The 22,752-nt window shown below is 44.3% G+C and overlaps 1 protein-coding gene across 3 annotated transcripts in view; it reads right to left on the reverse strand.

The window, feature by feature from the left end:
* The window catches only part of CLYBL (citramalyl-CoA lyase), a 169,102-nt gene that overhangs the window by 135,124 nt on the left and 11,226 nt on the right, over positions 1-22,752 (reverse strand). For 2 of the 3 annotated variants that reach the window (XM_085215574.1, XM_085215572.1), the window contains exon 1: positions 21,179-21,270. The exons of the other annotated variant lie outside the window; for it this stretch is intronic. In XM_085215574.1, the coding sequence (XP_085071700.1) occupies positions 21,179-21,255 (77 nt within the window). In that variant the 5' untranslated portion in view covers positions 21,256-21,270. Of the gene's footprint in view, positions 1-21,178; positions 21,271-22,752 lie in introns of those variants that run through there. 3 annotated transcript variants of the gene reach the window in all.

Raw genomic sequence — 22,752 nt, forward strand, 5'->3', positions numbered from 1 at the left:
TGCAGCCCCTCGCGGGAAGCACGGCAAAGTTTGCTCCACGTATTCACTCGCACAGCGTCTGGGCCAAAATGAATCGGGAAGCAGAGCAACGCAGGGCAACATTTGCGAGCAGAGCCTCGCGAGGGGCAGGCGCAGCTCTGCCATGGAGCTGAACATCGGCATCTCCGCTCTTCCTGCGTTTGCAGGGCAAAAGCCCAGCTCATCTCACCGTCGCTGGAAGAAGAAAACCACCCTGGCTCTTTACCATTAAATAAATGGGATTCGCACCACAAACAGCAAAACAATGGACAACAGGATGTGACTAACAAACGCCAGAGAACAGGCAGGCTGCGCTCCTTTGCATATGCAGTGAAACAGAAGTCATCGGGTGGGTTTTTGGTTGTTGGTGTTTTTTTTTTTTCCTTCCCTATTTAACATATCTGTGCATTTCAATAAGTTCTGAGAAACAATGAGCGGCTTTCAAAAGTTGCAAATTACTGTGAATCCACCGCAAAAGGACAAAACGGGGACACGGACAGCCCAGAACATCGGGAGATGTTAAAAAGCATTTATCGGGTTTTTTTGTTTTGTTTTGTTTTGTTTTGTTTTTTTTTCTTAAGAACGGGGAGGAACGGCAATCCCGGCGGGAAGGCACCGTGCTGGTGGCACACGCAAGGCAGTGCCCAAGGAAAATGGTTCCCCTGCGTGTCTGTAAGAGCACGAATGCCCACGTACAGCCCCTCACTCGCTGCTCAGATAGGAAATTAATGCTGGCACCGGTGTTCAGCGATATTCCGGCCAAACGTAAACACTTATTGTCTTCAGCGCACACCTACGCATTTGTAACGACAGCGAAAGGGAGAAAAAAAAAAAAAAAAAAAAAAAAGAAAGAAAAAAAAGAAGTCGCTAATTTGCCTTTACCCGCGGCATTTCGATGGTGTCTCGGCACGCGGGAGCGGATCGCTGCCCCACAGCCTGTCACCCTGCGGAGCAACGCCCGCCGCGGGCTGAGGGGGCTCGCCCTCCCCCCCCCCCCAAAAAAGACAAGAATAAAGCCGCTATTCCCCATTTCTCCCCCCCGAAACACACCGAAAACCCCCCGCACCTCCTCCCCTGCCCGCGGCGCGGCCTGGGACCGCCTCCTTTCCCCAAAAGCCCCGCGCTGACTGCAGGGCCGGGCCCGGCCGGGCACACACACGGGCCGGCAGCGACACCCGCCGGCCGCTGGTAGAGGGACCCGGTCGGGAGACAGCGGCACGGGGCAGGAGACCATCGGGGCAGCCCCTCCCTGCCTTCACGTCTTCACTTTGGTCGCCCATGAAGCTTCCTTCCAGGAGAAAGCTCGCAGAGGCTCCCCCGACTGTGTTCGCTGTTAATATTTCAGCGCTTGTTTTTGTCAGCTCGCTAATGAAGCTGTTGTTATCGCTGGGATGCGCGGCGAGGGAGGCACGCGTGCCGGTTGCTCCCTTCCCAATTTGTTTTCCTCTGAAGAAAACAGAGGCATGTTTCTGGGAAGGAGCTGGGGAGCAGCTTTCTGCTCGGTCCCAGGCAGCATGCTGCACCTTCCAGCACCTTCTGTCAGAGGATTTCAGAGGGCTGCACGGGCTCTAATTAATTACCCGGGCTCGACACGCCTGCACAGGGAGAGGCGGGATCCACTGTACAGATGGGGAACGGCTTGCACGAAGTGACCACTCTAGCAAGCCAGGAATCAAAAATACTAATATTCTGATTCTGGGTTCCCATGCTTTAAGTATGAAAGCCAGCAGTTGTGGGCAAATCACAAAATGAATGCCCTGTCGGCTCGCAGTCCGCCTGGAGACACGCAGATTTACAGAGATCTGCAGCACGCTGCCCTCCTCATGTGTACACACATACCTGTTTGTACAGCCGCTTATCCCCAAATACAGAGTCAAAACAATGCAAAGAATGAATTAAAAGTCACTAGAAAGGAGAGGTGAGTTAATTTGAAAAATATGAGCAGGTGCAGGGCTGCTTGACCAAGACTTTGAAGAGCCCGTTTGGTAGGTGGCACAAAGAGGGATGTCCCTGAGTTAGGAACTACAAAGGAGAGGGCTCCGGCATCAGTGCAGGCCAGACAGGGGGCAGAGATGGAAAACAAATACTGATGTGAGTGGAGCGACTACAGAGATGGAATGCAATCAGATTTTCCAGGGTTACTGAAGATTCCCTCTGCACCTGGCAGGATCTTTGAGAGCAGGATAGGTACCTAAATCCCACCGATTTCAGAAGATGCTACCACGTCTAACCTGCTTATGCTCTTTTCAAAATCCAATTACATGCCAGCTGCATCTTTAGGAACCTGAACACATTTGAAAATTCACTGTGAGGCTGCAAGACAGATCCATTTTAAGAGCAAAGCACTGGTGTGCCAGCATCAGGAATTAAAAGAAGAGTCCGATTCCCTCCCTGCTCGGGAAGCAATTGGTTATATTCAAAGAAATAACAGTGTGTTTGCCGAGCTGTGCCCACTGAGCATTTCTCCTTTCAGCTCCTCTCTTTTCCCTTTGCAATAAATCAGTCCGTGTAAAAAGAGGACCTCAGTGGGACTCCTGACCCAACGGAGTAAGCAGCGGTGCTGCTGGGGAACAAGAGCTGTGAAGCAAGTTCACAGAGCTGGCTGGGATGCTGTCGGGACAGCAGTGTGTCACTGTGTATGCTGGGAGACAGGGGACAGGCAGCTGTCATGACGGCAGAGCTGCCACCGTGCTCAGGTTGAGGCCAAAGACACCCCTGTTGCTTTCCAGGGAGCTCTGAGGCAACTCGGGAAAGATGGCATGCTATTCTGAAATAGCTATATATTATATACACAGCACTACCAACCACAGCACTTGTGATAGGGATTGTTTTCTCTGCAGTGAGACTATTTCTCAAGGTTATTTTGCCAGTGCGTGTTTTCCTATAAGTTTTGATGCTTTCGTTTATGTATTTTTTTTAGAATACCATTAAAATAGGGCCACTGAGGGACTGCCAGGCTTTCCCAGGAGCTCGCTTTAAATATGTAGGTAGCAGATGTCTCCTGATCACCAATGAACCTTAATATCCACAGAATAAAATCTCAACAAACAACAACCTAACAAGAGTGTGCTTCTGGAAGGCTCTTCAAAAAAAACCAGTATTTCTTAAGAACTTTAATGCTAAGATCTAAAGTGACACAGCGAACCCATTGTGTTTTCCACCAGTGTTGTTTTGCTCTATACAGCTGTGTTTTCACAGATGCAAAACCATGTGTCTTCAGCAAAAGGTCTACTCTTCCCTTCAGATGTGAAGGAAGATCAAAGGTTCAGACACAGAAATACAAGATCCTTTTCCCTTTGGAACATGTTTTTATTTTTTTTGTGGTGGCTCCACACCAGAATTCCCATCTGTTGTCCTTATGCATCATACAGGTTAACCTTAGCGGTAGGGTTGGCGAGGCTGCTATCTCAGCTAAGGAGCACAGAGATGAATCACTCTTGCATGTACGCTGCGAACATCGCTCCAAGCAGCAACAGCAGAGCTGCATCAGACAACAGCCGTCACTGCATGGCGACAGGGCTGAACTGGGCTCGTTTCTTCCTTCCTTCCCAGCAGAAAACAGGCATTTCCTGAACGGTCGACCACAAAAGTCTTCACAAATCAGTGCAATTCCTTCGAATTAAATGGCATCGGTTCGATTTACAGCATGAGGGATCTAGGCCGACAGCTCTTAGACAATACTATTTGATGCCATGTCTGTTTCTTTCCTCATCAGGCAGGCCGCAGACCATTCCTGCAGCTGGCTGTAAAGGCGCAGATATCATGATGGAGGCACAAAAGCTAACCGCTGCCATTTCTACGACTGTCATCCGTGAACAATTCACTTGCGTGGAACAGTAATGGCTCTTTAAACAGTCAAGCGTACGAGGCAGTGGTACCCTAGAAAACGACGCCCAACCCGCGGCACATGCTCGCCGAACAGGAGAAAAGCGAGCCGTGCGTGTATCAGAGGACGGGAAACGAGGCGGCCGTGCCCGCCCGGGGCTCTCCCCGCCGCCGGCTTCTGCCCGCTCCGCTCCGCCGGGGCAGCGCTGCCACCTGGCGGCCGCGGCGGCCCCGCGCGGAGGACGGTGTGCAGGGCGAGGCCTCGGGCCGGGTCGGGCCTTCCCACCGCTCCCTCCGGCCTCAGCCTCGCACGTCGGAAGGCCGGGCCTGTTCCCGGAGTTGTGATCAGGTGCCCGACTGTGCGTTGCCACTCTACATCCCCCGAGATGCCAACCCCAGGGCTGCGAGTGCGGATCTGCACCTTTTATAGGCCTGAACTGAAGCCCTATCGGGTTGCAAATTAGACTTTAATTTAGAGTATTAAATTAGCTTCGGCAGCAGCAGAAAACCCCGAAAGCACGCAATGCAGGTTGCACTCTCCTTGAGAAAAAAGATGTGGCAGTGTTGTTATTTGGAAAAGGCAGCATGGCCATGGAAGAGCAGCTCACCACGTCGGGGACTCTTCCATTGGAGATAGTATCCATTGGGCATAGCAGGGCTTAATTTCTACTTGAAAAATAGTCAGTGGCTAATGGGCTTTAACTTCGCCAAAGATAACTGCTGAGAACAACTTTTGACAAGTCTGGCCTCCTTTTTTTTCCCCTTCCTAAGTCCCTCTAAAAGTGCAAAGACAGTGCCACGGTTTCAGAGCAGAAGGAGGCAGAAAGGAGCACATGTCAGAGAACCAGATGTACACCTGCATGGTTGCAATTTTCAACATCTTATAAATCCTTCAAAATGATTTTTTTTTTTTAAATCAGCATTTATCACCGTTTGCCGATTCAAGTTAAACCCTTAAAAGTCTAGCAGAAAAAAGATTGCAAAAGGAATCATCTTCCCTTGCTCCATACAACTTCATTTGTGGTTGCTTCTGCTCCTTACAGAAGCAGCAGAAGCTGGCGATAGCAGCAATTGCACAGCGCATGGTTCAGCACCGTGTTTTCACATGACCTCTGAGCAAACAAGAAGGAAACCAGCCTGAGTTCTGTAGCTACAGAATTTCGTATTGCTGTTCACAGACAAGCACAAAGAGCACTGCAAGGGAAGCACTCACTACAGCTTGTTGAATTTCTATATTGAGAAAGAACTAATTAAAAAAATCATTGTCAAAGCTTTTGGCGTTTTGTTATTTCAGTCAAAGTATATGGGCACATCCTGGTGTATGGTTTTCATTTTACTGGCCTTTTGTTTTTATCAAACCAAAAAGAAAAAAAAAGGGTAAGAGGTAGAGAGAGTGAGGAATGAAAGCAAAACAAAGTAAAACAAAATGGTGTTAATTTTTCTTTAAACGAGAAATATCAGAAGTGAAAAAGTATCATTTTCCAGAACTCTGGATATTTTGCTTTACATTTTTCAACCTAATGTTACCGGAACAGAAGCTTAGCAAAGATGTAGCCTATCAGCCAATGGGTGAATTTACATTTCACAGTGAACATGGAAAAAAAAGGAAAACTGGTGAAATGGTGAGGAATCTGGTGCCATTGAGTGAGTGTCGAAAGAACGTCTATGTAGCTTAGTGAGGGAGAAACAGGTATATGAAATGCCTTCTAGGGAGCTGCATAAAGCAGCAGGACGCACGCTGCTTTCAGTGATTTAAGGCTGCAGGCAAGTGTCCTCCTCCGAACAGGAGCTGTTCAGGCACCAACCTGGGGTGCTTGGGAGGACCCAGCAGCCAGACGCCATCAGCTTCCAGCCCTGCCAGTAGAAGAAGGTTGCAGAAGTGCCCCCAACCCTTTTCCAGGCAAAATGAGACCCATTAGAGTGTATCAGGTATCTCTGAGGCAGATGCCCAGAAGCAATCACATCTCCTGGAGTGGCAGTAGAGCCACTCTCAACCAGCACAGCTGGTTCCTAAATGTACATCTCCTGCCTTCCTCCAGCTGCCTGCTGCTGGTAAAAGCTAGCACACAGAGCCATTTCAGGACAGCAGTTCCAGTTAACAAGCTAGAGCTACGCGTTACACTCCCATGCCATGCTTTCGCCTTGTCCAACCATGGTTTTGCTTATTTACTCTGTAATTAGAATTCAGCTGTGAATTCCCTTCCCTTGCACTGATTAATTTTCATTTCTGAACCAATTAGTGAAGGCTAATCTTTAGGGCGTGTACAAGGGAAACTGTTGCACCAGAAGAAATTATTCTATTTATTCTATTTCAAACAGAAAGCTTTAATGCCTCTTTGTTGTGAGAGCAACCTAGATCAGAGAAGTGACAACTCATCTTCACAACAGCAATAATGTGAGCGCCCACTATCTGAACACAGGGTTGTAATGTAACATGATTAAACAGTCTTTTTTGTTGTAGAAAGATGTAAACAATTGCTACAATCATGAGACCCGACTTTTTCTGCAATTGCAGATTTCCTCTGTGCTAATTTGCTAGTCCAACACTTCTGGTGTTTCAATAGCAGGGGGTCTGCATTAGCAGTGTTGGTCTTTTTGTTAACAAAAACCTCAAACCTCCACATTTGGTTTGGTCTGCACCTAGGCACCAGAGAGGGATGTCTGTGCTACGTAGTTGCTTCAGGCTGAAGTTACTTGAACCTTCAGTAGTAACAGGTGATTTCAATGACCAAGGCTCTTCACCGTATTAAAATTACCAGTACCTTTAAATATGTTCCTCTTCAAATTTCTTTAGACTTAGCAAGGAAGGCTGGGCGTATTTGGACTGTACGTATGTTGTTGTCACGCTCATTAGAAGTCACCCAGATCTACCCAAGTTCAAAAACTCCAAAAAATTTCAGTGCAACATCAGGAGGTAAGATCTGTTACATCCGGGATGGTAATAATCTGCATGTTTTGCCTTGCTCCTTCCATGCACAGCCCTTGGTCAGACTAAACCACGAGCATCCCAGCCCATTGCTGCAGCTCCATGGGCACAGCTCAGGTATGGATCCCACAACTTCTGCCCTGTGACTGTGCCTCCCAGCAGCTCTGGGAAGGTGAGGCAATGGGGCATTCCCACAAACATTCCCCCAAAACTCTGAGGTTATTGTGAAGCCCTGGAGGAAGAATGGGACTGAAACAACACACTGAGGACAGGACAAAGCTGGAGCAGAAGGCACTGCATCACATGCAGTGGCGTCCAATGCACATGAGCATTGTTACCCACAGAGATCCTCCCCAAATAATAAAAAAACAACAACCTAGAACACCATCAAAAACAGAAGTGTCAGTGCCATCAAATGTAATCTAATTGTTAGACAAGGCGGTGAGACTTCGGCAGGTCATGACTCCAATGATCTGCTTGTACTTGGTGCTTATATCATGATGGAAAGGCTGCAAGTAGCCCTAATGGCACTGTAACACCTTCCTTCCACCTCCTATGGTCTTGTTTTCCTGTGTCTCTTGCTACAAAGACAAGTCTGGCTGCACCAAGACAGAGGGTGCTGATACTGCATCAGTGCCCAACACCTTGGTGTGACACCACACTCATACCCGGGCGTTGCTCAGCCCAGCTCTCCAGCTGCTGTGCCAGGAGACCGTGGGAGGTTCAGTGTCATTTTGTGCTAAAATGCCCTCTCAGCAAAGCTGGCAAGACTACCCTGAACTGCATCACTAAGACTACAAAACAAATGAACAAGAAATTAGGAAACAGCCAAGTTCACCTTTTGGTATAACATAAATTCAGCCCCTGGGGCACACAGCTTATGAAATCACCTTTAGCAGTACGTTCCCAAAGATGTTTCAAGGGACTGAACTGAATCACAACTGGATGAAAAAGACCGTAGAAACCTGGGAGGCTTTTTTTGTTTGTCTATGTTTCCTTTTAAAAGTTTAAGGTTTTAGGATGTACTTTTTTTTTAATTTTAGGTTTTGACCTTAGCTGGGGACATGCAGCAGAAGTTGTGCTAGCTGGTGTACCATTGTATGGTTGTTGGATATGTAGGGGATGACACTAACAGGCCCAAACATAACCTTTGAGGCTAGACGATGAATGAATGAACTCATCTAAAATCTACCTTCTTACTTTAAGCAGTACTTAGTTAACATAAGTTATTTGGATAACTAACTGGAGCAAGGACAGGAACTGGATCTGCCCTCCACCAAGCAAATGCTTCTGATGGACAGTCGGCTGAACATGAGCCAGCAGTGTGCCCAGGTGGCCAAGAAGGCCAGTGGCATCCTGGCTTGTATCAGGAATGGTGTGGTGAGCAGGACTGGGGAAGTCATACTGCCCTTGTACTCTGCACTGGTGAGGCCTCACCTTGAGTACTGTGTTCAGTTTTGGGCACCTCAGTACAGAAAGGACATTGAGGTGCTGGAGCAGATCCAAAGGAGGGCAACAAGGCTGGTGAATGGCTTGGAGAATATGCCCTGCGAGGAGGGACTGAAGGAGGGGAAAAGGAGGCTGAGGAGAGACCTTATTGCTCTCTTCCAATATCTGAAAGGTGCTTACAGTGAGAGCGGGGTTGGTCTCTTCTCACTGGTGACAGGTGACAGGATGAGGGGAAATGGCTTCAAGTTGCACCAGGATAAGTTTAGGTTGGATAGTAGGAAACACTTCTTTACAGAAAGGGTTGTTAAGCACTGGAACAGGCTCCCCAGGGAGGTGGTTGAGACACCATCCCTGGATGTGTTTAAAAACCGTTTGGATATTGTGCTCAGGGACATGATTTAGTGGAGGATTGTTAGGGTAGTATGGTTAGGTCATGGTTGGACTTGATGATCTGTAAGGTCTTTTCCAACCTGAGTGATTCTATGATTCTATAATTCTATCTGGTAAGTCAAGCACAATACTAGTTAAGGCAGTGTTCTGGAAAGCAACAGGTTTGAATCCTGTTCTGATGCCATTGCTTCTTACCACAGAGCAATTTATAAGAAGGTGCTCCCATCAGTGTTTTTGTATCTGCCTCTTCTGCTAGGGTCCTGCCTAATTCAATAAAATTCCCAGATGCTTCTGTGACTGCAATAAAGGGCTAAGTGAGTCTCAAGTGAACAAAAGCACTTTCCTGAAACCCACAGTAAGGTTGTTAGATTTAAGAAAAGCCTGTGATTTAAGGCATGGCATTTTTGCAGTATTTCTCTGGGCTCAGGTAGCTCCTTGCTCACTGCATATTCCACATATTGCCAGCTTTCCTCACGTGTAATGGAGCCGTAGCCACAATGCTCTGCGGATCTCTAGAATTTTGTACTTGGCATAGAATTAGAATTATTTGGACATACAAAAGTAAAAGAGTGCAGATGAAAAGGACTTGTGTTCCCAAAGTGTCATGGTTTCATGATTTTTCATTATCGGTATTCCACATCATAACATCATGCAATGTACTGGGGGTTTGACTGCTGATGCTCAAGTTCCGGGTGCCTGTCCAGCGGAGAAGAGCAGCTACGTTTCCCCAGGGGGCTTTGCGGTCAGCGAGGAGATATAACTCCCGGCAAGGTCACCTGATGCTCTCTTCTCTGCCTGCGCTGCTTCGCTTGCGCTTCTCTGCCTGCGCTGCTTCGCTTGCGCTTCTCTGCCTGCGCTTCTCGCCTGCGCTTCTCTGCCTGCGCTTCTCATCTCAGCGTTGTGGTAAGGCCGATCCACTATCAATTTCACATTCTCTCTCCTTATAAAATTCTGTTGATACCATATTTAGTAAATTACTTTGTTTTACCTCAGATTGTTGCCACTGTTTTCAATTATTTCGGGGTCCCTTATTTTCTTTTTTTTCCCGGGGGCGCGGATCCGCGGATCCCTCCGCCCTTCTAGTCACGGAACCGGGCCGAACCAGCCCGTAAACCGTTGACATTCTTGGTGGAGAATGCGGGCACCAGTTGCTTTTTAGCTTTTTGAACAAATCTCTCTCTCTCCGCTCTCAGACAGCTTCATTGGGAAAGTTTATCTGTTTCACCAGTACTGTCTGAAAGCGTGACCTTGAAAAGTCCAGGCGGACGGCCAATACTCTAGGATATTTGTAAACTTTGAGCCTTGCTATCTTGTTTCTGTAAAAGAAAAAAAAAGAGAAAAAATGCTTTCTCTACTGAAACTGCCTTTTAAGGGGCTGCATGCCACTGTCTCTTCTTTCTTAATGCTAAAAACATACTGGGCCTTAATTAAGTTCACCACTTTGCTCTATGGAGCAATAGGTATATATAGCCAATTGAAAACATGGATGGAAATAACTATGTGGCATCTGCATATTATGTGGCATACCATTCCAGAGGGAGCTGCTAATTTTACAGGGTTGGGGATTTTTAAGCAGGTTTCCAGCCTCTCCTTTGAATTCTTTATGCGGATTTTCAATGCTCACCTGATCACGTTATTAATCTCCGTGAATGTACTGCTCACCATTTCACTTATTATTAGTATTTATTATATTTTGAGGAAGTCTGCCCCAAAACCAGTAAATACTGAGTGGCAGGGAATGTGGAGAGGCCTGGGTGAGACTTTAGAGAGATGGAAATCTTCGGTGTCATGGAACTTTACTCCAGAACACCTGAAAGACCCTGAAAATTTAAACAGATATTTGAGACAGGAATGTCGTGGCTCAGGAAGATCTGAGGAGGCCCAAATTGTTTGGGGCCTGGCTAATGCTTACCGGGCCTTATTCAATACTATCCTGGAGAGGGAGAGAGTTTGTGAAATTGAAAAGGAGAGTCTCAGGGAAACAGTGCAAAATGAGCGAGAGAGTCTCCTGGTCGAGAGAAACAGCCTCCAATATGAGAGAGATGCCCTCCGAATTGAGAGAGACTCCCTGCAATCCAAACTCAACAGTCTTCAATCTCAACAAGACACCCTCCAATCTGAGCTAGATACTCTCATAATCGAACGAGACAGGCTCCGAGCTGAACTGGAGGATGAGAGCATTGGAACTGACCAACCTGATCAACTACAGGAAGCACCACAATTGATGTCACTTGCCCCTGTAAGAGGACGGAAAATGAAACGAATCTCGACTCAGTTAGAAGAGAAGAAAGAAGAGGAGAGAGGTCCAGAGGAGTGGCTCCAAGATCCACAAGAAGCACCCCTAAGTCCAGGAGAGGGGCCCTCAGTAAGACCACGGTCACCGGCGCCAATGAGGGCAACAAGAAGTCCCGAAAGAGTAAGAGGTGAGCAAGATATCGTTACCATTGTTGATCGATCTCTGAAAATGAATGAAATTCGAAGTCTGAGAAAAGACTTTTCACGTCACCCAAATGAGCCTATTGCCACTTGGTTACTTCGATGTTGGGACAATGGGGCCAACAGTGTGTGGCTGGATAGTAGAGAAGCTCGCCAACTGGGTGGCGTTGCTAGGGACTCAGCCATTGACAGAGGTATTAGTACATGCCAGAACCAGGCCTTTACCCTCTGGAAGCGGATGTTGTTAGCTGTAAAAGAAAGATACCCCTTCAAAGATGATCTGATGCCTGAGAAAAAGAAATGGGCTGATATGGAAGAAGGCATCTGTTATTTAAGAGAATATGCTGTGGTGGAAATGCTACATAGCCCCCTTTATCAGGTGACACGGAAGAAGAATGATTTTATGTGGGGTCCTGAGCAGCAGCAGGCTTTTGAGCAGATTAAACAAGAGATAGCCCGTGCCGTGGCCCTGGGGCCAGTACGGATGGAACAGGATGCGAAGAACATCCTCTACACTGCTGCTGGAGAGAAAGGTCCCACTTGGAGTTTGTGGCAAAGAGCCTCAGGAGAGACCCGAGGCCGACCCCTGGGATTCTGGAGTCGGGCGTACAGAGGGTCTGAAGAGTGCTACACTCCAACTGAGAAGGAGATCTTAGCCGCGTATGAGGGGGTTCGGGCTGCTTCCGAAGTAATCGGTACAGAAACACAGCTCCTTCTGGCACCTCGACTGCCAGTGCTGAACTGGATGTTCAAGGGAAAGGGTCCCTCCACCCATCATGCTACTGATGCCACTTGGAGTAAGTGGATTGCGCTGATTACGCAGCGAGCGCGGATGGGGAATCTCAACCGTCCAGGAATCCTAGAGGTGATCATGGACTGGCCTGAAGGCAAAAAGTTTGGAACACCACCAGCAGAAGAGATATCACGTGCTAAAGAGGCCCCACCATATAATGAACTACCCGAAAATGAGAAGACATATGCCCTATTCACAGATGGATCGTGTTGTATTGTGGGGAAACACCGTAGATGGAAAGCCGCTGTGTGGAGCCCCACACGACAAGTTGCAGAGGCCACTGAAGGAAAAGGAGAATCGAGCCAATTTGCAGAGGTAAAGGCTGTCCAACTGGCCTTGGATGTTGCTGAACGGGAGAGGTGGCCAATGCTTTATGTTTACACTGACTCGTGGATGGTGGCAAATGCTCTATGGGGGTGGTTACAGCAGTGGGAGCAAAACAACTGGCAAAGAAAGGGTAAACCTATTTGGGCTGCTGACCTGTGGAAAGATATTGCTGCCCGAATAAAGAATATGGTTATAAAGGTGCGTCACGTAGATGCCCATGTGCCCAAGAATAGGGCTACTGAAGAGCAGCAAAATAACCATCAGGTAGACAGAGCTGCCAGAATTGAGGTGGCCCAAATAGATCTGGACTGGCAGAACAAGGGTGAATTATTTCTAGCCCGATGGGCCCATGAGACCTCAGGCCATCAAGGGAGAGATGCGACATATAAGTGGGCTAGAGACCGAGGGGTGGATTTAACTATGGATGCTATTGCGCAAATCATTCACGACTGTGACACGTGTGCCACAATTAAACAAGCCAAGAGAATGAAACCTCTCTGGGAGGAAGGGCGATGGCAAAAGTACAAATATGGGGAGGCATGGCAGGTTGATTATATCACCTTGCCACGATCTCGTAATGGTAAGCGTTATGTGCTCACCATGGTGGAGGCAACAACTGGGTGGCTTGAAACCTATGCAGTACCCCACGCTACCGCCCGAAATACCATACTAGGTCTTGAGACACAAGTCCTGTGGCGACATGGTACCCCAGAAAGAATTGAGTCAGATAATGGGACTCATTTTAAAAATTCTCTTGTAGGTACCTGGGCTAAAGGTCATGGTATTCAGTGGATTTACCATATTCCCTACCATGCACCGGCCTCAGGTAAGATTGAACGATACAATGGGTTGTTAAAAACTATGCTGAAAGCAATGGGAGGCGGTACATTTAAGCACTGGGAGAAGCATTTGGCAGAAGCCACCTGGTTAGTCAATACCAGAGGATCTATCAATCGTGGTGGTCCAACCCAGTCCAGCTCCCTACATACCGTAGAGGGAGATAAAGTCCCTGTTGTACATGTAAAGAATATGTTGGGAAAGGCAGTTTGGGTTATTCCAGCCTCTGAGAAGGACAAACCTCTTCGTGGAACTGTTTTTGCCCAGGGACCTGGGTCCACTTGGTGGGTGATGCAGGAAAACGGGGATGTTCAATGTGTACCGCAAGGGAACTTGATGTTGAGGGAGTGCAGTCAGTAATTCCTAGTGCGTGTGTTTATATTTTGTTTGTCTATATTAAGCATGATGTAGTGATGTGGAATAAGGGGTGGAATGTCATGGTTTCATGATTTTTCATTATCGGTATTCCACATCATAACATCATGCAATGTACTGGGGGTTTGACTGCTGATGCTCAAGTTCCGGGTGCCTGTCCAGCGGAGAAGAGCAGCTACGTTTCCCCAGGGGGCTTTGCGGTCAGCGAGGAGATATAACTCCCGGCAAGGTCACCTGATGCTCTCTTCTCTGCCTGCGCTGCTTCGCTTGCGCTTCTCTGCCTGCGCTGCTTCGCTTGCGCTTCTCTGCCTGCGCTTCTCGCCTGCGCTTCTCTGCCTGCGCTTCTCATCTCAGCGTTGTGGTAAGGCCGATCCACTATCAATTTCACATTCTCTCTCCTTATAAAATTCTGTTGATACCATATTTAGTAAATTACTTTGTTTTACCTCAGATTGTTGCCACTGTTTTCAATTATTTCGGGGTCCCTTATTTTCTTTTTTTTCCCGGGGGCGCGGATCCGCGGATCCCTCCGCCCTTCTAGTCACGGAACCGGGCCGAACCAGCCCGTAAACCGTTGACACAAAGCCTCTGGTTTTTGTTTTTTTTGTTTGTTTGTTTGTTTTTTGTTTTTGTGGTTGTTCTTTACTTTTGTCTTTGGGGTAGCATTTTTTTTTTTCTTTTAATACATAGAAGCCATTAATTAAATAAATTGAGCTTTTACACAGCTCAACTCACTAGTGCTTCTCGTAAGAGTAGAAGAAGCTTATTTCTCTAACCCAGCCTTGCATTTCTGCTCTGATGGCAAGGTGCCTCCAAGCTGAGTGCTGAAAGACAGACCCCTCCTTTCATTGTAAGCTGACAACTGAGCACTCATGTCTGTGGGACAGTCATGATTCTCATCTCCCTGTGCCTCGGCTCTCTGTTCGTAAAACAGCAGTAATACCAGCCCTTTTCATCGCAAGGGTTTTCTGAAGATAAATTAATTAATGTTTGTTAAGCATTCAGATATTTATAGCAATAAGTGGCATAGAAAAGCTCATGAGGAAATTAACAATTCTGTCTTCACAGCAGGGTTTCAATAGTGTGCAGTAAATAAGGCCTAGGGCTACACATTGAAAAATTAGGAGAAAACAAAATATTGAATAACTGCTCATTAACTCAGCATCGTCCATCCTGTTCAGTAACTGAGACAGGAGTCCTGTGGAAAAAACTGTATGATCCTGAAATTAAAGATGACGTTATCATGCGACTCTGTAAGAGGCCTGAACTTCAATTGCACCAGCTATCATAATTCTGACACTACCTAACTCCTGGGCATTTTACTTTGCAGCCTTAAGAAGGCTGTCTCGAGCTGGTGCATGTCTTTGCAGAGCCTTCCATTATAAGAAAAGAATTGTAAGAATGCAGTATGTATGGAGATCTGCAGGCTGAATGAATGCCATTATCATAAAAGAAAACGAGCTTAGTAATAAAAATGTATCAGAAGAGAATTTCAGCAAAATTTTGCTCCAGTTTTTGAAAAAGTAGAATATTACTAGTGAATCAGTTGACATCAATAATATGCAACTCATGGGAATTTCCAAAGGAAATGGGGTCAGAGACTGTATTTACCCACTAAAGCAAGGCGTGATCACCCACAACATGACAATGCAGCCTTCAATTCACTTTCTCTCTCCATCACAACATTTGGATGTGAAAGCTGGAAATTAAGTGCCTCAGAATACACAAGGTATTAAAAATAGAGCTGGCTTGAAACAAAGACCCAGAGTATTTGGAGCTTAACAATTAACTCCTTGTTTGCAAAATTTCACTGAAAAAGAGAGCGGAATATTATGGACACGTTAAGAATGGAGCAAGAATGTTTGTCTGGGCAAGAGTGCCTCTGGGCAGCAGGAGGATAGCACAAAACGGGCTGTCTGCAAGTATCCCTTGACAGTCTTTCCCAGAGAGGGCAATTTATGAGGAAATGAAACAGCAAAGCTACCTGCCTATCAGGACAGATGGTATCATTGAGTTCTCATCTGCAGCATCTAGCATGCCAGTGGATTTAAATGTGACATCTTAATAGTTAAAATTTAAAAAATAAAGAAATTAATATTGGGGAGAAAAAAAAAAAAAAAAGGAGTATAATTACAAAAGTTACTCATGTTCACCTGCTTGGGAAGTCTTGTATACCTTTCTTTCAATTTTTAATCTCAGAATGAGTTACTTGTTCCAAAATTAAAAGGGGTAGTTTAGGGAAGAAAAAAAAAAAAAAAGAAAAAAAGGAAAAAAAAGAACAACCAAAATCAAAGCAAATGAAGAAATCAAAGAAAACCCAAAAAAACAAGCAAACAAAAAATCCATATGCTGATTTGTGTAAAAGAGATGAGGCTAGAGCTTATCTTGTTAAAATAAAACAACTCATAAAGAAAATTTCCAGTAAGAAACTAGAAGATAGAATGAAAAAGAACAACAGGAATTCTTTCCTGCACTTTGCATCTAAATTCACTAACTAACATTTGATAAAATTCATTAACGAGTGATTTGATATTTTCTTTTTCCTTCCACTGCAAAACAAAAGCAAAATGGTGGGAGAACCAAAACATAGTTGGTGTGGCTATAAAACACTGGTTCTGCCTGAAACACGCACTCATTCTCTGAAGGGCAGCCTTCTACACTGAAGATTTCCCTAGGGGAAAAATCTCAAGGATATTATAACGGTGTGTGGCAATACTGACACTGTAATGTTTGTCTGTCGGGCAGGTTTTTGCATTGAAAAGTTTCTCTAGAAAGATTATTTACTGCAGTAATGTAAGGCTCTACTTTGTCATTCCTCCTACCCAAATAAAAAAAAATCCCATAGACTTCAGAGCAAGCAAATGGATTGCTAATGATTGGATGACTGTAATGCAGAATCAAATAATACACTTTTTCCATGCGTTGTGCTCCTATTAAACTACCTCTACAGAATTACACTAATTACGTACTTAGTAAAATGCCTACTTTTGATTAATTTGCTCATATTCCTCATTTAAGATTAGCCCTTAAAAATAATTAGGTATTAAATTCAAGACCACAAACGGCAGATTCAGAAATCAGGCCGCATGGGACTGGAACACGCGCTGCTCGTGTACGTACACAGCCTTGTGCTGACGGCAGGACTTGTGTCGTCCATACCTTTTCAAGGTTTGTTTTTTTTTTTCCTTTTGGTTAGAAGTATTTCTGTGGAGCGGCCACAAGCTTACCAGCTGTAACTGGGTTTGAAATCTACGGGAACACCCCAGAGCGGCTGCAGGCAGTGGGAATTTTGCCTTGCCTTCAGCCAGCCGCAGTTCCACTCCGAGGCTTTTTGCTCCCCAATACGCAGCTCCTGGTAGCACCAGGCACAGTTCACGACCACCCGACCGTCACAAAAGACAAGACAGCAAAAGCAGTGTTAGAGATTTGTTCAGCCCGGCGGCGGCTCTAACTGGTGTGACCATCCAGTTTTTCTCTGCACATGCGCCCATTTGTAAACCCCGCTCGGTGCTTTACAAACCTGCACCTGGGAGCAAACGTTTCCACAGCAAAGCACTACTTTTTCAGTCACACCATTGTCTGGAGCTGGTGGCAGGCTGGCGGCCGTGTCACGTAAATGCTGTTAGCGGCACGGTGCGTGAGGGGAGAACTTGCCTTACGTTGCTTTAAAGCACATGCACGCGCACAGGCACTCGCACAGCCTGCTCAGCGCCCAGAAAATGGACAGACTGAGGAGCATCTGTGCTGGGGGGGGGACGTGGGACAAATAAGTAATTGCTGTTTTCACTAAGTAAAGCAGAAAATTACAGCATATCAACAGCCAAGCATGTTTGTTGCCGGGGAAGAACCATTTGTGTTCCAGTTTGGGCTTTTTACTCATTTGAAGTCTGCGCCTCAAAGCACATTAAAAGCATTTTAATTATTGTCATGGGTTTATGTCTCTGTATAGATTTAAAGTCTATAAACACTGTGTGCGTGTGTGTGAAAATAAATAAATCCAAGCAAAATTTCCACATTTTCAACAAGGAAATCTGGACGAAGAAGCAGCCCTAAATTATCTCCTTAGAAAATGTCTAATTCTTTTCAGCAAGCACACATTGCATTAAAAATCTGTCTTAGTTTACCAGAAAAGTGTGTGGCTCTATGTGTGTTTTCCTAACTACATTCAGCTCTCTTCAAAAAGACACCCTCCAGAATAGCGCTCTTTAGGGACAGTGTTTCAGGGTTGACAAGAACATTAAACCATATTATAATTATCTCTTCAATGAAAACACGGCTTTGTAGTGGAGGCAATGCACCGTTCTCAAGGCGAGTGTTATTAGGCTGGATGTGTTTTCTTGGAAGGAGATTCATGGAAAGAAAAAAGCTTTATAATTTACTGCAAGGAAAAAAACACAGAGGACATGTCATGCATAGCAAAAGGGATTTTACAAAGAAGGTAGTAAGTTGAGTGCCTCACTTATCTTCAAGAATGCTTGTCCATAGTAAGTGTGGAGATCGGTTTAACACAAGCTACAATATACACATAACACACACATTCAATTCTCCGTGACCATTCATATAGATAACTGCAAAAAAATTGGCTGTAAAGTAAGGAAAATCTAAAGCAATTACCTCCTATACCATAGATGGGTTCTGTCTCATTCTTTTAGAGGTCACCCCTGATCAGCACTCATTCTTATCACGGTTCAGATAATAAAATCCGTTTTTTCTAATGTGAATAAAAAGATTTCCTAACTCTTCTTCCACATTCTATATACTATTTTTCCACGTTAACTTGGAAATTACAAAGCACCAGTACTGAAATGGTGAACAAAGTTGCAAACTCCACCGAGAAAATTCTAACACCTTCTTAAATAACCATATTTAACATGCATATATATACACATCTTCCTTGCATATGCACACTTGATTTACTTGTTTGCTCTAAAAAAATAATATTCCTGATTCGTGGAGCTTTTCCAACGCCCTGAATTATTTTAAAATAGGGATTTTCCTCTTGTTTGCAAAAACAAGGTTGCAGCTTTTTTCTTCAGCGACGCTGGCGAATCGATAGACATTTCTGATCTGAATCTCAAAAAAGAATGAGCCACAGGAAAGAAACAAGTGCTGTTAACTGGCAGTTTAGATACACCCTGACACGGCAAACATTGACAATATGATGAAAAGCATGTGCACAACGTGCTAACAGAGAATTGCAAAGCTGCGGTGTTTCAGTTGTGCGCATGCAAGTACAGGCACACATGGGCGTAATCACAAAAGACAACAGCCCCAGTACACACTACTAAAATATATCCCATTGGCCCGATACTAGACACAACAGCTTGAGCATTCTTATAAAAAAAAAGTCAGAAACTCACCAAATCCTGGTTTTAAAAGCAATGATAGGTATCCAGAGAGAGAGCATTCTGAACAGTCAATTACTTTCACATTTTGTCCCAGGACTTTAAAAGTTAAAGGCATAGTTCTGCCAATTGTGAGATGCCCCATCCAGCACAGACCACCCACAACTACTGATTTTCCATCTGGTGAACAAAACAGACATCTCCCTAATTATTTTTAAAAAGGTTTTTTTTCCTAACATACTTCCTTTATTTGTCTGTGACCTGGAACTTAATGGAAAACCTGGTAGATGCCAACCTCATTTCTTGTAATGAAGCATCTTATTTTCCTACTTAAAGCACACTTATTTAGAGGCTATTTAATAGAAACTTACTGCTGCAGCCGATCTTTGGTAGGACCTAAATTACAAAATAGTTTGAAATTAGAACAACTTTATATCTAACCCTAAACATTCTAGTTAAACATGAACCATTAGAAATTCTTTCCTTAAACCAGTATATTAAAACAGAATGCAACTGGGTTTACAGTCTCCTATGCTGGGCTCCCATATTGCCGGTGTCAAAATTTATGTCTTTTTTCAGCAATATGGTTGCCATTGCCAGCACCACATTTATAAATGCCAACTGTAATTAAAATCTGGCACCTCATATTAAACTCGCTTAAAGATTAAAAAAAAAAATCTTTATTTTAAAATATTCCTTGCAGCGTATGCAGGCGTAAAAAAAAAAAAAAAAAAAAAAAAAAAAAAAAAAGTTCTTCTTCTGCCAGTTTTAGAAACATTACAGAAAAAAATGGTCCAAGTCGTCCTGAAAATTAGTCTAGAAAAACCTATATACAGTGCTAATCTTTCACAGTGGATGCATGTGAGAGAGAGATGGCAAAATCCGAGTTTTACTCAAAGAAGGACTACAAAGAGATAGCACATCCCTAAACCCGGGATCCGGGCAGCCAGATGGGCAGGTAGCACACAGCCTTTACACCAGCATTGCGTACGCGTGCTGGTATTGTTTGGTTACCACATAAAGCCTCAAGCCTAGCAGGGCTGCCTGCAGGACAAGGCTGGCAGCACGGAGGGCCATTTTCACATTGATGATCTTGCAAACATCTACCACCTTGCTTTTATGCTGCTTATACATCCTTCATCACTTCATCGCTATATCCCAGCAGTGAGCAGCAGGCTCGCCCTTACAAAAATCCCCTGCTGCACACACCAACGGGATAGAAGTGACTGGGAGGAGGTTCCTGGAGGCTCAGGACATACAGGCAAGGCATACAGCATTATTTCAGGAAATAACTGTGAGGCAAAAGTGGGGAGCCAGGGAAACTCATCAAAGCTACCAACAGCACCGCACCAGAGCACTGTAAGATGTGCTTCTTGGCCTGGCAGCGCCACACCACGCGGCTCCGTCATTCCGGTCACTGATCTTGTCTGGTCAGAAACAGAAAGCAATGGTTTTTTCAGAGCTGTATGATGAGAAGTGCTGAATTAACACCTACAGGAAGAGCTTCACCACGTGGGAGGACACAGGGTGAAGTCCACTCGAAAGCCAGGGACCGGCTGCAGCAGGACTTGGCACCTCGGTAGCCAAGGGATGCTGACCAAGATACTCCTCGTCCCAGCCGCCCTCCCGAGCTCATTCTGTACTGCCTGAAGCAGCCTTTTTCTCATGATCCCATTGGCAGAAGAGGTAATTAAATTTCATTGTGGGGTGTCCCATATGCCAAATGTTTAGAGACAGGACTGAAAAATTTATTTTCCCTAGTCCCTTGAGTTCACATTCCTGGCTGAATTTCCAGATCCTTATGTCAAGTTTGTACTTACTTATGTTCATTTCCCTTATAGGTACCTCAGTTATTGATGACTTTCAGCAGAATGAAATCTTTTAAGCCACTTATTTCAAAACAATGAGTTAAATAACCAACCAGAAAGCCTTGTTAAATAATTAACTTGAATCTTGTTTTCCCATTTAAACATTTTAGTAATATTCTTGAAGAAAGGTTAATTCTCAGTTTGTATGTTGCTTTGTAACTAAATATAGCTTTTACACTAAATTTGGCACTCCTTATTGCTAGCCAGAAGGACAGAGTAGCTCTACTGATATCTATTTAAGCTTTTCTATACCTCATTATGTATTTTTTCACATTAATTTTATTTTTATTAGAAAATCATGTATGGCGCAATTCTTATTTACTAGCTGATCCCTTTGTGTGTACATATGATTTATGTTTCTTTGGATGGAAACTGGAATACAACAAAATTAGAGACACGGTTTATCAGCTGCACAGCACTGTTGTAAACAAGCTGGACTTAAAAATACATACATAAATTGTGGTGTGATTTGATTAAAATTGGCCTATTAAAATAACTCAGTATTAGCTAGAATTAGCACCAATCTTGTATTTGGTCATAATATCCTTCAATATTGTAGTATTACAAAATTTAATCCTCTCATAATTACCTTTTATTCTCAAATTGGTAGAGAACAAGCTTTTCTGCTTCTTTCAACTCCCAATTGGTCAAGAATAAAGTAATCATTTCATTCCGTTAATTGAATGTATTGAAGAAAATATTCTCTTGGTACTTGCAGAAGAGACTGCTGATCTCAAAAGCCACCTCAGTACTTCAAACAACTCAGGTTTCCAGAGTGTAGGCAGTGACTTTCATCAGTTCAATGCTCTGACTTCCAACCTGGAAGCGAGAAAGCATTGTTTCTGTTTTGTTTATTTTTATGATTTGTGCAGATTGCACTAAACTTAGGCCTTGGCACCGTTTTAATATACTTAGTTTTAAGAATGAAACCATTATTTTAGAAACTGTTATTTATTTCTTGATCACTACGTTTTACCAATCACACTGATCCTGGGTTCAGCTCTTTGCTTTTCATTTAGTTTCAAACTTTTTTTTTTTTTAATGGAGAAAGGTGCTGGCATCAAAGCTACTAATGGTGTGAGCTAGCAAGAGCTCATCTCATATACTCTATACAAAAATGCTAGAAAATATTTGTATCAGTTGTAGAATCAGAAAGTGGTCTGAAAAAAAGAAACTGGAAATGTCTAAATTGTTAAAAAATGTCAGTGCCTTTCTTTCCTGACCTAACATTCTTCATGGTTGTAGAGTGAAGATATTCTACAGCCTGTCCTCCCAACACGGCAGACCTTGTAATGCTTTGCAACAGATGCATCAGGAAGGTGGTCAAGACCTCCAAGCATCCTTGAGGTCTCTAATACCAGAAAGGCCCGAACTCTTGAAAGGTCCGAACTTCCTGTAAGTTTACATTTGGCTTGAAACCATTTAGTTTGGGCTCCTACGTTCCCTAGTGAATAAGTGATTTTATACAGTCACACATTACAGTACCAAACCTAAGCCCCTGTGCATTCTTTTTTCTCTTTAAGATTTTCCAACTTTTCCCAAACGAAAGTGGTCAAAGAAGCTGATTTTCAAAACAGTCCTCACACAAAAGAAAAATAAACCCTGCAGGTACCTCAAGAAATGCAGCCCTTTGACAGTATATTAATTTTCTGGTTTATCCTGTTCAGGAGTGTGGAGTTGAGTTCGTGATGGACAATCATCTGCAAATTACATGCACATTATACAACAATACTGACCTTAAAGACAAAGTTGACTTTTTTCAACAAAGTTGAAGTTTATCATTTCAGACACAGTCAAAGGAAATCTTTCTTGTCTGCATCGAAATAACAGTGGACTTCTTTGGATTTCAGAATTTGGAAATGCCAAGTCATCATTCTCACTTCTAGCATGCCTTCGTGTAAGCACTGTTTATTCCTTTATTTTTGATTTCTAGCGTACTGAACATGTTTTTATCTGTTCCAAAAGTTTTAAGTTGCTGAATTTAGACAAGCTTTTCCCTATTTTAAGATTCTGAACATGGTGAACATGAGTCATGGCAGGATCTCCAGGCTTGAGACCACTGGCACAGGAAGGAAGGAGCACCATGTATGATTCCAGGTATTTGTCAGAAGAGGTACAGCACATGGGTGGAAGGGAACACTTTTCATTTTTAGCCCTAGAAAT

The sequence above is a fragment of the Meleagris gallopavo genome, chromosome 1, assembly GCF_905368555.1.
Source record: "Meleagris gallopavo chromosome 1, MGAL_WU_HG_1.1, whole genome shotgun sequence".
Lineage (NCBI taxonomy): Eukaryota > Metazoa > Chordata > Aves > Galliformes > Phasianidae > Meleagris > Meleagris gallopavo.